The sequence below is a fragment of the Aulostomus chinensis genome, chromosome 14, assembly GCF_037954235.1.
Source record: "Aulostomus chinensis isolate RoL2024-O1b breed Wild chromosome 14, RoL_Achi_v1.0, whole genome shotgun sequence".
NCBI lineage: Eukaryota > Metazoa > Chordata > Actinopteri > Syngnathiformes > Aulostomidae > Aulostomus > Aulostomus chinensis.
In genome coordinates this window covers 9,168,938-9,182,214 of record NC_141333.1, presented here as the reverse complement: position 1 = coordinate 9,182,214, position 13,277 = coordinate 9,168,938, and the positions used below count along the sequence as shown (strand labels likewise).

General features: G+C 42.8%; 2 protein-coding genes across 4 annotated transcripts in view; both read right to left on the bottom strand.

Annotated features, from left to right (window-relative positions):
- Positions 1-188: 188 nt before the first annotated feature.
- On the bottom strand, positions 189-2,426 carry ndufa7 (NADH:ubiquinone oxidoreductase subunit A7). The gene is made up of 4 exons (XM_086224429.1): positions 2,319-2,426; positions 2,042-2,091; positions 1,012-1,149; positions 189-373 (listed from the first exon to the last, which is right to left on the bottom strand). The coding sequence occupies exons 1-4, from the start codon at positions 2,367-2,369 to the stop codon at positions 283-285; spliced, it is 330 nt and encodes a 109-aa protein (XP_086080555.1). The 5' UTR covers positions 2,370-2,426; the 3' UTR covers positions 189-282.
- A 376-nt stretch (positions 2,427-2,802) lies between these two features.
- mast3b (microtubule associated serine/threonine kinase 3b) overlaps positions 2,803-13,277 on the bottom strand; it is a 34,487-nt gene continuing 24,012 nt past the window's right edge. For all 3 annotated transcript variants that reach the window (XM_086223614.1, XM_086223615.1, XM_086223616.1), the window contains 17 exons: positions 13,165-13,226; positions 12,755-12,846; positions 12,092-12,300; positions 11,782-11,920; positions 11,074-11,206; positions 10,799-10,964; positions 10,400-10,501; positions 10,025-10,147; positions 9,632-9,744; positions 9,345-9,511; positions 9,039-9,160; positions 8,743-8,943; positions 8,268-8,494; positions 8,029-8,151; positions 7,792-7,928; positions 7,408-7,592; positions 2,803-7,274 (listed from right to left, as the gene is read on the bottom strand). In XM_086223614.1, the coding sequence (XP_086079740.1) occupies positions 6,265-7,274; positions 7,408-7,592; positions 7,792-7,928; positions 8,029-8,151; positions 8,268-8,494; positions 8,743-8,943; positions 9,039-9,160; positions 9,345-9,511; positions 9,632-9,744; positions 10,025-10,147; positions 10,400-10,501; positions 10,799-10,964; positions 11,074-11,206; positions 11,782-11,920; positions 12,092-12,300; positions 12,755-12,846; positions 13,165-13,226 (3,311 nt within the window). In that variant the 3' untranslated portion in view covers positions 2,803-6,264. The remainder of the gene's footprint in view (positions 7,275-7,407; positions 7,593-7,791; positions 7,929-8,028; positions 8,152-8,267; positions 8,495-8,742; positions 8,944-9,038; positions 9,161-9,344; positions 9,512-9,631; positions 9,745-10,024; positions 10,148-10,399; positions 10,502-10,798; positions 10,965-11,073; positions 11,207-11,781; positions 11,921-12,091; positions 12,301-12,754; positions 12,847-13,164; positions 13,227-13,277) is intronic.

Sequence of the window (13,277 nt, the reverse complement as noted above, 5' to 3'; positions counted from 1 at the left end):
ATAATTTTTTTAATGGGTAAAATTGTAGTTTTGGACTAGATGAGAACTGACAGGAGAAGCTGGTGAGGAGTCATGACTGAGTCCTCGGAGAACTCGGCTGAATCAGTCCCAATTCCCCTCTCACATCGCGACTTTTGACATTTTCACCTGTAAAAAACTGTATAATGGGAACACAATAACCAGGGGAGTTTGAACACACAGCACATTTTATTCACATGTTTGTACAGGAGACACGGACTGGGCCAGCTCTGAGGCAGTCAAGAGGTCACGTGGTGGTTCTGCTCAGAGGTATGGCTGGTCTGTGGACAGCGCCGGCTCCTTGTATACGGCGCCTGGAGTCACTGGAGGCTTGACTGGGGCTTCAGCAACTTGGCTGGAGGAGAAACCGTTTCAGACCTGGTTAACGTACTTCCTGAGTGGTCGGACACATAGCAGACAGCTGTAAGTACCAGATTCGTTTTAAAAACTTAGCACTAAAGCAGTTGGTCCTGCACATCTTATCATCACAGCATCTTTGGCAGCAGCTGGGTTAATGTGTGTCGGGAAAAAAATGCAGTAAAAACTGAAAAGTCCAATTTTTTTTATTCTTAAAAATCTAAAAAGTGCATCTCCTATTATCAAACTGCTGCTCTGACCTGACATAAGTGCACAGACATAATCAGGCTTCACATTCGCCACATCTCACAGTACTAACTCAACAGCTTCATGAGAGTGTGAAAATGTACACAACGTACTGCCAAACGAGAGTGAGATTGAGGTTGACAGTCAGCCGTCACTGCAAACACTGGTAGGAGTGGTTCACACATTTTTGTGACAAGGTGGAGAGTGACAGGGACCAAGCACACGTCAACAGATCTACTGGATAAATATTTAAAAATCAATCGAATCCAGTCCATCAGATCTCTCTCAACAGATGTGATCCATCTGCTTTCTTTGTTAACGCGTCATACACATTTAAATGTTGTCGTCGGGTGAGGCTCTCAATAATTCACCGGCATGTACTGAGGTTACCTGCCAGCAGTGAGCGCCTTCTGTGAGGACATGACCACCGTGGCGGGGGTCGATTCTCTCCGTCCATCTCTAGTGTAGTAGTAGTTGTCAGCGAATTTATGACTCGGCCCAACTGCTAGTTTGGGTGGTGGCTGCGTCCTGTGCAAGGAGAATGAACAAGTATCTTGATGAGATTCTGTAAATCTGATCACTTTTTCAATCACATCAAATGGATTTCTTCTTTCATCTACCAACACCACAAAATAAATCCTCAAAAAAAAAAAAAATTCAAGGATGGGATGTTATCAAACCCAACTGAAATAGTGTTGCAATTTCAAGGGTTCTTCAAACTCTAATAAGAACTCGTGTGTTTTTTTGAGAATCATCAAGCGTGCACACAGGACCACTGCCGGCTCTGAAACACCCAGAATCCTTTGCGCTTGTAATGTTTGACATGCAGCTCAATTGTGGAGAAGTCTCATAGAGGCGGGACTCAAGAGGTAAACAACCAGACAGGATACCTTTTTGTAAAATACATTTTGGTGTAAGAGATAATCTCCTGCTACTACATGACTGTCAGGAGGGGAAGATCATCTAAAAAAAAAAAAAAAAAAAAAAAAAATCACTATTCAATGTGCAAGAAAACAGCACTGCTTCCTTGGGCTATAAAGGCTTTAATATAACTTTATTAGCCATTTGCAAGTTAATCTTGATAAAAAAGAAAATCAAAGGCTCAGAACACTGAAACAAATCATGCATTTATAATAAAGGAATAAAGAGTTGAAGTGCTTCGTGCAATTTCGTATAGATTATACGTATTGTGTGATTTTAAGAGTTTGTGGTGGGAAAAGCAGGCGTTCAATAAGGTATTGTTTTGATTAAGTATAATTTCAAGTGGAAAATATTTTGGGCAAATAGTCTATTCAAGTAGGTGGTTCTGACAGCTGTCAGGCAGTTTGATTTATCTAAATGCATATTGATGTGCGTCTCAAAAGGAAAACCACGTTTGGTAACATTGCTCGGTAACAAGGATGTTTTTGACGTATTTTACCTCTTTGACAACTCTCCATACCGAAGCTGCAGTTTGGCTTGCAAATCGTGCTGAAAGACAAACACCATTAAATGAAAAGCCTGTCAATGTGCAGCGGAAATTCCACCCAACCTCTGAACAGCAACTCCGAGTAGCTCCTGCGAGCTAGCTAACATTGACAGTCATACCCGTTCATTTACAATCGTTCGACGTTCCGTGACAAGAACGCAGGAAAAAAATAATATATTCATAGAACTACTTCTCTTCTATCCGTCTTTAATCGGTGTTTCTAACTCACCCCTGACAGAAAATTTCGGAGCCTCTGGATAATTTTTGTAGCTGTAGCCATCTTTGCTGTTGTGAAGGGCACAAGATTTCTTCTCCGGCAGATTAAATGCGTTTGTCTGCGCGTCACTGACACCTGGCGGCCTCAGGGAGAATTGCGACCGCGATGAAGAAGCGCGTCGCGCAGCCACGACTGAACAAAAAAGATCTTTCAATGTTCAAATTCGATTCGAATCAATTCATTGATTATTTGAATATCAAATCACTATTTACAGCATCAATAAAATTCATTATATCAAGAGAAAATTGTTATCTGGAAAATTAATTTTACTGTGGCATCACTTTATTCTATTAATTTTCTATGTATTTATTTAAATAACCAAATGCACAGGTGCTTCTCAGGTTTCTAGCTTTTCAAACTTAAGAACAACCCCAGTATGACTGAATTATTTTATATATAACAGTTGCATAAGAACACCAGCGACTCGATATTAGTCAAAGAGAAATACAAATTTTATTGGTTACACAAGAAAACACAGTACAGGGCGACAACGCCAGTATACCATGCAATCAAGTATTACAGATGTGTGTCTCATGCAGCATGCACTGAACAGAGGAGTCCACAGGAGAACACATGCACAAGTACAACATTCTCCACTGCTCCTAAAGAATATCTCATCACTAGCTGACTGATCTTGTGTGTGCTTAAAATCTGACTTCAGTGACATCACTAAGGGGTGCAAGCGATGAGACACAATACGTGCACTACAAGATTCTGATGTGCAGCCTTTAAATTTAGAGAACTCGAGAACTTTTTGCCATATTTTAGAATCAAGTCTGGTATATTGCAGTGGTTTATTCCAGCACTATTTCACTTTAATCACCATAATGATTTATATGAGTTGTACATCCAGTTTATTGGAGCTTTGCAGGAATTGTTTAAAATGCCTCCTCCCCAAGCAAAATCTAAAAACAAGTAAAATTTAAGTAACCAGAGCCAGAGTTGTATGAATAATGTCCGTTAACCATCTGTTTCTTTTTAGTTTAGAATGTTTTGTTGAAAAGGCTGCGAATGTACTTGAGTTCTACTAATCTGCATAGTTGTCACGTTACCGTCTGATAAAAGTCTCGACCTCATGTAGGTTAAACAAAGTAAGAGTCCAGATATCAACTTCTCCAGGTAGCTACATAATCCTGGTTATGTTACCTTCATGTAAACACACAAAGTATTTCAGCTTGGTGCAAATTTAGTCTTTATGAGCAATTTGGGGGAAAAGAACCAAAAATTGGCCTTCTGTGACTGTAGTTTTCATTCATGGCATCAAAGAGGGTTGTTTCATCATATACAGCCACAGGATATAAAATGTTTGTACAGTACGTAGCGTGTTCATGGTAAACTATCCTGTCAGACAAAAAGATCTATCCAGTGATGTCAGAATGTTCACTGACACGATTCGGCAAAAATTAGCACGGGATTTTAGTTTGTTTTGGATGAAAGAAGACGTCAAAGGGAACTTCATCGACTTGAACATCTCCAGAAGAAGCAGAAGGAAGTTTTCTAATTCTCACGTCCAGGAGTACAGGCAGTGAAATGAAAACGAGTTAAATCAGATGGGTCATGTTAGAAAGAGGTGGGACTGACTCAACCGGACAGGTGAGACTTCATTGGCGGGTCAGTGGAAGAAAATTTATCACCAGCTTTTCAATGGAAGGTTTGGGTGCTTTTCCCTTTTTTTTAATCAATTGTAACAAAAAAAATAGTATTTTGGTTTCAACTGGATGGAAAAAAAAAAGTTGAACAGGTCACTTTGGGCTCTGGGAAAGTCTAAGAATTATTCATTTTTATTTATACAAAACAGTTCATTGATTAATCATGAAAATAACAGCTAGTTGTAGAGCTACACCACTCTAGTATAATACAATCAGATGTCCAACTAAACTGCTGGTGGATGAGTTGCATTGTGGGTAACTTGGGCACCAGGTTTTGCAAGAAATGTGGGGGAAAAAAAAGCTGTAGATGTGATGCTTTGGTCCTGTCTGAGTCTGATAATGTTATAAAGGTTCAATCCGTGGAGAAATCTTTAAAAACTAAACCATTCTGATGTTTTTAGCCGGTGCAAATGCCAGCGGCAACCACTGACAATTAACCTGGAAACTCCATCTGGGTCCTGGAAATGTCGGGTACAATCAGGACCGATTATAAAACACTGCCCTATTTAAGCAGCCTCTGTGGACGCTCTTTTCCAGCACGGCCCGGCAGACGACCTCGTCATTGTCCTGGTGCACATCGTGTCTGTCAGCACGTTTGGAATTATACACAACGGACTTAATAAAATATACATCAATATTTGTATAATACAAAGACATAAAACATTTGTTCATACAAGCCCTGGATTTTGGATTCATTGTAAGTGTATCCCTTAAACTTTCTCTTGCACATTCAGTTATGGTACAAAAATTCATGTCAAAATACATTAGAACCCCCCCCCCCCATGTAAACAACATCACTACAGTTAGGTAGGTAGAAACAGCCCATTTAGGTGTCTCTCACATGCTCGTGTCACTCAACAAATACAAAAGCTACAGTTTCAGGAAGAAAAAAAAATACTCCGCAAATACACCTTAGTCCAACACTTTTCTCATCATTTGTTTCTGCAAGTAGGGAACGACAAAAACAAACACTTCCCCCATGCTTCCCTCCTCGCTATGAAGACTTTGATTTGGCCAATGAGTGTTTTTCCTGTGAGATGCGTGTTTAGCTTCATGGACGGCAAATTACAACTTTGCATCAACGAGACGCACAATGAAGTTTGTCATGTTCTGCAACATCCAGAGCTCCTTTTTTTTTGGTGAGATGTCTGTGAGGGACTTGGAGGGAACACCTTCGTTAGAATAAGCAGCACAAATGATTGACAGACTTGTCTGTCTTCAAAGATATGGCTTAGAGGACACTTGTGACACGCAATATAGTTTCATAATAACTTGGTAACAGATTGTGCTTTTATCTCAAACCAGGGTAACACATCGGCCTGAACTGACGTGGATAAAATAATGGTATAAATCACAAATTCATACAGCAAAGATCACGATGGACAGCTCAACTCAATCCAATGTGACGAAAACTGAGAACACTAAAAAAAAAACAAAAAAAAAAACTGGTAGTTATCTTCAATTAGATGACCATGATTTTTTCCTTTATCCTTATGATTGTTTCATCAAAGTCTGGCATGTACAAAATCATGTGCAAATTTGACCACTTTTATAGTCACTTTTTCCTATAACAACCTAGTTCGTTGTTTTGAGCCTTTACAAAGATGTACGTCTATGAAAGTCCGAGGTGAAGCAGCATGAAGGGACTTTTCTGTTCCAAACACGCAGAGCAGAATACAACGCCGTGTGATGCATCAACTATGTTGCTCACAGTGTGAACCAGAGGATGTTCTTAGCTTTATGGAGATCAAGACTCTACTAGTGTTACACTCTTGGAAGCTGCACTAGTCTGGTCTAGACTGACACTGGTGAAGAGAAAAATGAAAGATTAACTACTTCTACAATTACTTCTTGTACCTTTTGGTCCTACACTTATTCCCAGAATTAGCAAACTACTGAGTACCACAACATTTATTTAAAAAATAGACATTTATATATATATATATATATATAAAAAAGAAATCCAGCCGAAAGACATTAAACCACATTAAATTGATACAAAAATGTTGAGCCTTGGCTGTTCATCCAGTTCCTGTTACTGACTCATTATAGTTTACAAATGTAATAAATAAAACCGCAACACCCCAAAAAAAAGAAAAATATTTACAATAAAAAATTCAAGTAAAACCTCTCAGCAAGTTCCCGATAGCTTGTATGGAATAAGTCATGGTGCCCTTGAAAGACAGATGAGAGTTGAAATGTCAACGTCTCAGGTGCCTGTTTGTGGCGTTTCCTGTCAACACTCGGACTTAAGAGCTCGCGGAGGTGGAATCTTCAGGCTGACTGCTGCTGTTATTGCCACATGCCGACTGTTGCTGCTGACCTCTAGTGACCTCTAATTCGGAACTTTCGTTGCCGTCCTCCCCGTCTGAACACGGCTCCCACTCATCCTGCTCCTCGCTCTCTGTTGAGCCCTGCACGGCAATCTGGGGGACCAGCGTGAATCTCCTCACCACTGGCACCTGCAGCTCCACCTCTTCGCCACTTTGGGGTCGAGTGACCAGCCAACCTGTCCGGTGCTGCAGCTCCTGCTGTTGTTGAGCTGCCGGGGTGGTGGTGGTCACTGCAGCTGTGGAACTGGCTTTCTCCTCTGGCTCATCAAAGCTCACCTCCTGCACTGCCTCCTGCTTTTTAAAGGAGTCGCGACGCTCTGATAGGTTGAGCTTTCGCATCACAACCAGCTGTTCGGATCGTTCAATCCCAAAGTCCCATACCCTCTGGCTGCCCATGTAGCTGCCAAGCCTGCTGTGGTCCAGCCCACTGTGGGAGCCTCCAAAGGCCCCCTCTGCATCAGAATCCCCTAGCAGCTCCCCCTCACCGTAAAACGGCACTTCCAGTGTGTGCCTGCGGGGAGTGTAAGATTTCTTATCAGCGTGATAAACCCCAGACAGCTTCTCGGCTGACTGAACCCTCTTGAGCAGGGGAGATCGAGGTGGCTCTGCGCTGCGGGGCCGGACGATGTGTCTGACAATAGTTGGAGGAGACAGGGTTTTGCCGTGGTAAGAGTGGAGGGTTTTGGCAAAGCCTGGAAGAGGGGAGGGCGAGCGCTGTGGAGAAAGAGGCTGGGTGGAGGATGAGGAGGAATTACAGGCAAGAGGAGAAGGGGGAATGTTGCTGGTTGACTTTCGGCGGCCAACCTTGGTGTAGCGCTGTGTGCTGAGCTTGGAGCCCAGGCCATGGAGAGAGCTGGGCCGGATGTGCGCTGCAGGGGAACTGGGAGAACTGGAGCATGGAGATGTGCTCTGAGGAGAGTTGTTGTCTGGGAAGTTGAGAAAACACTTTAAAATACAAGTTTCAACTGAAAATATTTTACTAGTACTAGTGAAAGCCAACAAACAGAGCTGGTCCACTTTGGTCACAAAAGGTTTAGGAAAAAGCTATGATAAGCTCACCAAAGTTCTGATGGTCAGGGGCAGGGCTTCGGCAGGGCGTGGAGGGTCCAGGAGAGAGGCTGTGTGTTGGGGAGCCTGGAAGACTCTCACTGGAGGAAACTGAGTGGTGGAGACCTGAGGAGAAGCTGCGACTGGTGTGCATCACGGTGCTCTGCTTGGACAGCTTCTTCAAAATGCTGCGTCGCCTAGAGAGAGGCAGACATGGGACCCTGTCAACGTCTGAGTCGGTGGAACCATTTCTACATCAGGATCTCAAAGGTGCCATACACAGTACATACAGTTACAAGTACACTGGATATATTTAAATATCGTCCAGGTTCCATAAAGAATGGAGATGCAGCAGAGCTCCAGTGACTGAGGGGACACCACACCTCCAATCCTTACCGATCATAATTGTCCCTCCTCTTGCTCTTTTTGCTGCGACGAGCCATCTTGCCTTTGTGTTTGGTTTTTCTAGCTGGACCAACTTTGATTGATGTGTTCTCGAGTGCTATGGTCTGCAGCGCCACCTTGCTGCCACTCTGCACATTTAATTTAGGAAAAAAAAAACAAAGAGGAGAACCTCAACTGGGTTTCAAAGACAATATGCCCAAGCAGAAAGAGAGGGAGAGAGAAATGTACCTTCAGCAGCAGCTCTATCACCTCTGGGTGAACGAGACCTTGGACAGACTCCCCGTTCACGTGTGTGATGAGGTCTCCGGTGTGGAGCCCAGCCTGGTGAGCGAGGCTTCCTTCCTCCACGCTCTGTTTAAAAGTGAGATGGAGGAAAGAAGTTTAATTTTAAGATGACATAACCTCCTACTTATACCTCTGGTTTGGGGTCAAGCACATTAAGTTGCGAGCTTTGCAGGGACACCCACCGATACCACGTGATGCACCGTGTAGACGTCGCTGTCGCCCATGTAGACCCTGATGGCTTGCAGGGTGAAGCCATACTTCTTCCCTGAAGTGTGGATGACAATTGGAGGCCTCAAGCTGCCTGGACTGAAGGAGAGATCCCGGCTGGGTGAGGAGTCGCGGGAGGAAGGATTGGAGGACAGGGACCGTGGGGAGATGGGACTGGGCTGAAGACCTCCGGGTGTGTCATCTGAAAAATACAGTTTTATTCTAATCAGTGAACAATTTATCATAACTACTCGTCTTCCAAATAAGTTGTCATGTTATAAAATAACAATATTTAATTTGAATACATCATCGCATCATCAGAAAACAAAAGGCATCTAAATTACTTGCTTCAGGCATTTCACTGATGTGTATCACAAATCATAAGTGTCAGAAGATCTTTGCACCAGTGGGTCTTTGCCACCTCATTCCTTTCACGATAATCGTCTGTACCTGGTGTGATGATGAGAGATAGTGCTGACACTGATGCAGACTTAGGAACTTTGCCGCCACAGGGGAGCCTCTGTCTGTCTGGCGTCTCCAGCTGGTTACCGAAGCGTCGAGGGCCGACTGGGTCTTTGGGGGATGAATGTTTGGCCCCAGTGCTGTTGCTGCGTATCCTGATCCTCCGAAGGTTTGAAACAACCACCTCAGCTGCAGGTGGACAGAAAGATAAACATTATGGCTAAAGAAACTAAAAATTTTGGTTATACAAACAGATGGAATTTACACTAAAAATCCGGATTTACCCTCATCGTCAGTGGATACGGCAAAGCGGGGCATCATCTCCAGGCTGTGAGTGCTGCTCATCACCAGAGGGCTGGTGCTCCTCTCAGACTGGGAGGAGCTGGAGGCGGCCCGAGGGCAAAGGCTACAAACATCCAAAAACAAGGTGGACAAATGCAAAATGAGATATGACTTGATCCAAAACTGTGTATAGACTGTTTCCTGCTGTCACACAGGTATCACAAGATGCTCCGATCTCAGGTGAACCCTGAAGTTATTACAGTTTCTCAGCAGCAATAAAACATGACATCTGCCACACGTGCATCTACCTGCTCATGCGTCCGGGGTGTCTGGGCTCCATGACGCCCTCTGCTGGCCCTGGGGATGGACTTAGCCCACCCACCTCTCCACGTTCCTCTTTGTCCTCACTGTGACTGCGGTCTGAGGAGAAGCTCAGGTTGGATGGTGTCGCCAGATGTTCTGTGCTACTGTAAACCTGCGAGAGCAAGCCAGAAAAAATGTGAGGGACACACACAAACGGCTCCTTGTAGCTGTCGAGGGCAGATGTGTAGTAGTCACATGACACGAAGCAGACATTGACCTTCTGCATCCTTACCTTGCTAAACCGATGTGACCACGATGAAAACTGTCTGATTTCCAAGGAAGACTCTTCATCATTGGTTTCCTCATCCTCATCAGATGCCAAATGATGGTAGCGCTCTGATCGAGCTGAAAACCCCCAAATTATCAGTTCAAAAAAATACCAACCCTATGTCCAAATCCTTCTTCTCTCAAATTATTTGTTACAAAAACCATCAATTTTATACACATTCATCACAAAACACAAACAGCACAATGACATCATTCTGCTGAAGAGCCCCTAGTATTTTGTATGTCAACATTTGCAGCTGTTCAGATTTTCTTGTGTGAACCCACTACCATCGCCATTTAGACCTCAGTGTTTACATCCAAAACATTTAAGCATGTTTACATCTTATCTGTAACTTACTGTCAAAGTAGCTGGTATCATCTTCTGCATCTAGCTGAGGAATGAATTCAGCTTTCTGTCGAAGCAGCCCGTTCCAGTCCAGACCGACAAAGAAAGAGTGCTGTTTGACCTCTGAGGCTCCGCCTACAGCCAAAAACATTTTTCATAGCTAATCAAATTATTATGAACTAAAACGTTCAAATGGCAAAAATTAAAGCAAAAATGACCCAAAACCTGAGCAACAGAAGGGATCCGCTCTTCCATACCACTTTTTTTTTTAAAACACTGAATTTTTTTGAATGAGAATAGAAGCCCTGTTCTTTCATGCAAGTGTCTACAAAATATATTTAGCATCTCTAGCTTTTATGAATTTATCAGTAGTAAACTCAGCAGTACCGGTTCCCAGTCGGTCTAGAGGGCTTTGCCTCAGCAGGCGAGTGATCAGGTCTTGGGCATCAGTTGGTAAGGCGTCGTCTCCTTCAGGCCAAATGATTTCATCTGCCGATCACAGAAATTCAGGTTTGTCAGAGACACACAGCTGCCGTGACAGGTGAGCTGGAATTTACTGTACATTCAAAGTTTTAAGGAATCCATAAAATTCAATAAATGTATGTTTCCAGTAAATGAGTTCCTGTTTTGAACAAAAAAACGTGAATTTTATCGTGACTAAAATATTCAAGATCATGATCTTTGTCGTAATCTAGTGGCCCAGCTTCAACATTAACTAAGAGTTTAATGTAGATACTAAGAACTTAATGCTGCCATTGGTGTCAGCTTGAAAATTAATTTGCTCACCACTGACAACTTGTCCAAAAAGCTCCTCTGGTGTGTCGCCAAAGAACGGAACACAGCCGACCAGGAACTCATAGAGGATGATGCCCATCGCCCACCAGTCCACCGGCTTCCCGTATCCCTGCCTGAGGATCACCTCTGGGGCGATGTACTCTGGTGTGCCACATACCTGCAACAGCGAACCGGAACATAAAATTTGACTGTGCTTTCACGATCACAAGGTTTTAATTTTCTCCCGCACAAAAATATACATTCTCTCCAGTCCTGCATCGTCTCACCTGTTTGTCAACGAACTCTCTTGTGTCTTTCTCTATGTGTCCCTCGTAGAGGTTGGTGGTCATGTTCATCAGCCCAATTTTAGACAGGCCGAAGTCTGTTAGCTTGATGTGGCCCATAGATGTAATCAACAAACTATTGGATGATGACAAAAAACATCATGACGCACACAATTCAGATGCCGCTGGGTACTAGAGGTGAAAAACTTTCATTTCAGTCGATATTTCTTAAGTTGTAGTGACCTAAACACCGGTAGAAGAGGTTGCTCTTAACCTCTTTATTTCCTATTTATTCATAATCAGATAGGAAATTGCTTATTGTTAACAAAAAAAATTAAAAAACACACACAAAAAAGTTGTTTCTTCATATGAAGCTTGTAACTTAAGGAGGTAAACAGCGAGGTTTAAGAAGAATTTAATACATTAAACTATCGTGTAAGTCTTTCATTGCTATTGAGGAAGTGTCTATCCCATGTATAAATACGACTATCTTTTTCTCACCCAGGCTTAAGAGAAACTGAACTCTGTAAAAATTAATTATGAGGGCCAGCTGGAATCCTCAGCAAGACCAGAATATAATTTGAGCAAAATCTGCACCAGGTCGTAGATGTGTCATACACAATTCACACAATTCTTGGAAATAATCTTGTGAATTAGCACAAGAATGTTCTGAACTCTACAAAGATCCTTAAACAGGAGTAAAGTTCTCACTTGTCAGGTTTCAGGTCTCGATGCACGATGCCGTAATTGTGAAGGTACTCCAGAGCCAGGACTGTTTCAGCAAAGTACATCCTTGTCATCTCTACAGGCAGTGGGCCCATGTTCTTGAGCAAGTTGGCGCAATCTCCACCTTAAAAAGAAAGATAAATGGGCTTTTGTCAAAAGCAGACACAATTAATTTCTGATTTCTTGCAACTTCTCTGGGGCCAAACATCTGCCTATAATAGACAAATTTTGTTATGTGCTGTTGGACATTTGCCCGTATGAACTTTCTGCGCCACATGACAAACTACTCCGTTACCTTCAACGTACTCCATGACCATGCAGAGGTGACGTCGGGTCTCGAAAGAGCAGAACATGGACACAACAAAAGGGTTCTCTGCAAACGTTAAGATGTCCCTCTCCACGAAGGCCTGCTGAATCTGGTTCCTCAGTGCGAGGTTCTGACGATTGATCTTTTTCATGGCAAACCGCTGGCGAGTCTCCTTGTGGCGGACAAGATACACGGCTCTGTCAAAGAACACATGATCCAGAGCATCCTGTTAACTTCACAGTCAACACAAAAAGGAATTTGAGACACATTTGAAATTAACAAATATGGTTAATTTTCTCCAGAGGAGGAGATGGTGTGGAAAAGAACTTCTGCAAAATGTGTCAGAGGGAATGTGGTGTTACAGGGCAGACAAGTCATAACTGTTACAATCTGCATCGACAGTTACATTTCAGCCAATGTCAGGTAAATGGGGATGCGTTTCTATGCTACAGTTTGTGGTGTCATAACTATAAATCAAGCTTAACGTGCTTCTAGGATCTCCAGCAAGGAAGAACTAAGATGCCGTTTCATATCTTTTCAAATTTCTGTGGCATGTAGATACAAAGACAACATGGGGCAACACATCTTGAAATGAATAAATGTTGCTAGGAAAAGGGAAAGAAAATTGAAACAGTGGGCCTCTCCTCTTACCCATAAGCCCCGTTACTTATGAGTTTGATGGTGTCAAAATCACTCTCCAGAGGTTTCCGGCGAGTTGGCGTCAGTGTCTGTGGGGTCTTGTTCTACAGAGAAAGCAGAGACATAATTCTTCTGACTGTGTTTAAACAAACTAACCAAGAAACACACCCAAAGGAGAAATTTGATCAGCAATTTCTCAAAGCCACTGCGTCCAAATTCAGTCAATACATCTCAGTCTGGGATGTGGAGCTAAATGATTTACACTGATTTGACTCAAATTCAGTTATGATACTTCATTGACACAGGTACTCCTGCATGTGAAAGTTATTTCCAGAAAAAACTTTTTTCTAATTTTTATTGTAAAAAATAACTTCTGTTTGGAAATGCATCAAAAGTTAAAGACAGACGCAATGATACACCACCTCGACATCTGGTTCCACTGACACTGAGGGGCTGCAGTTGTACTGTTCAAGTTGCACCACATCTAGAAATAACAGAGAGCGAATACGACATCATGGCAGAGAAACCTCAACCT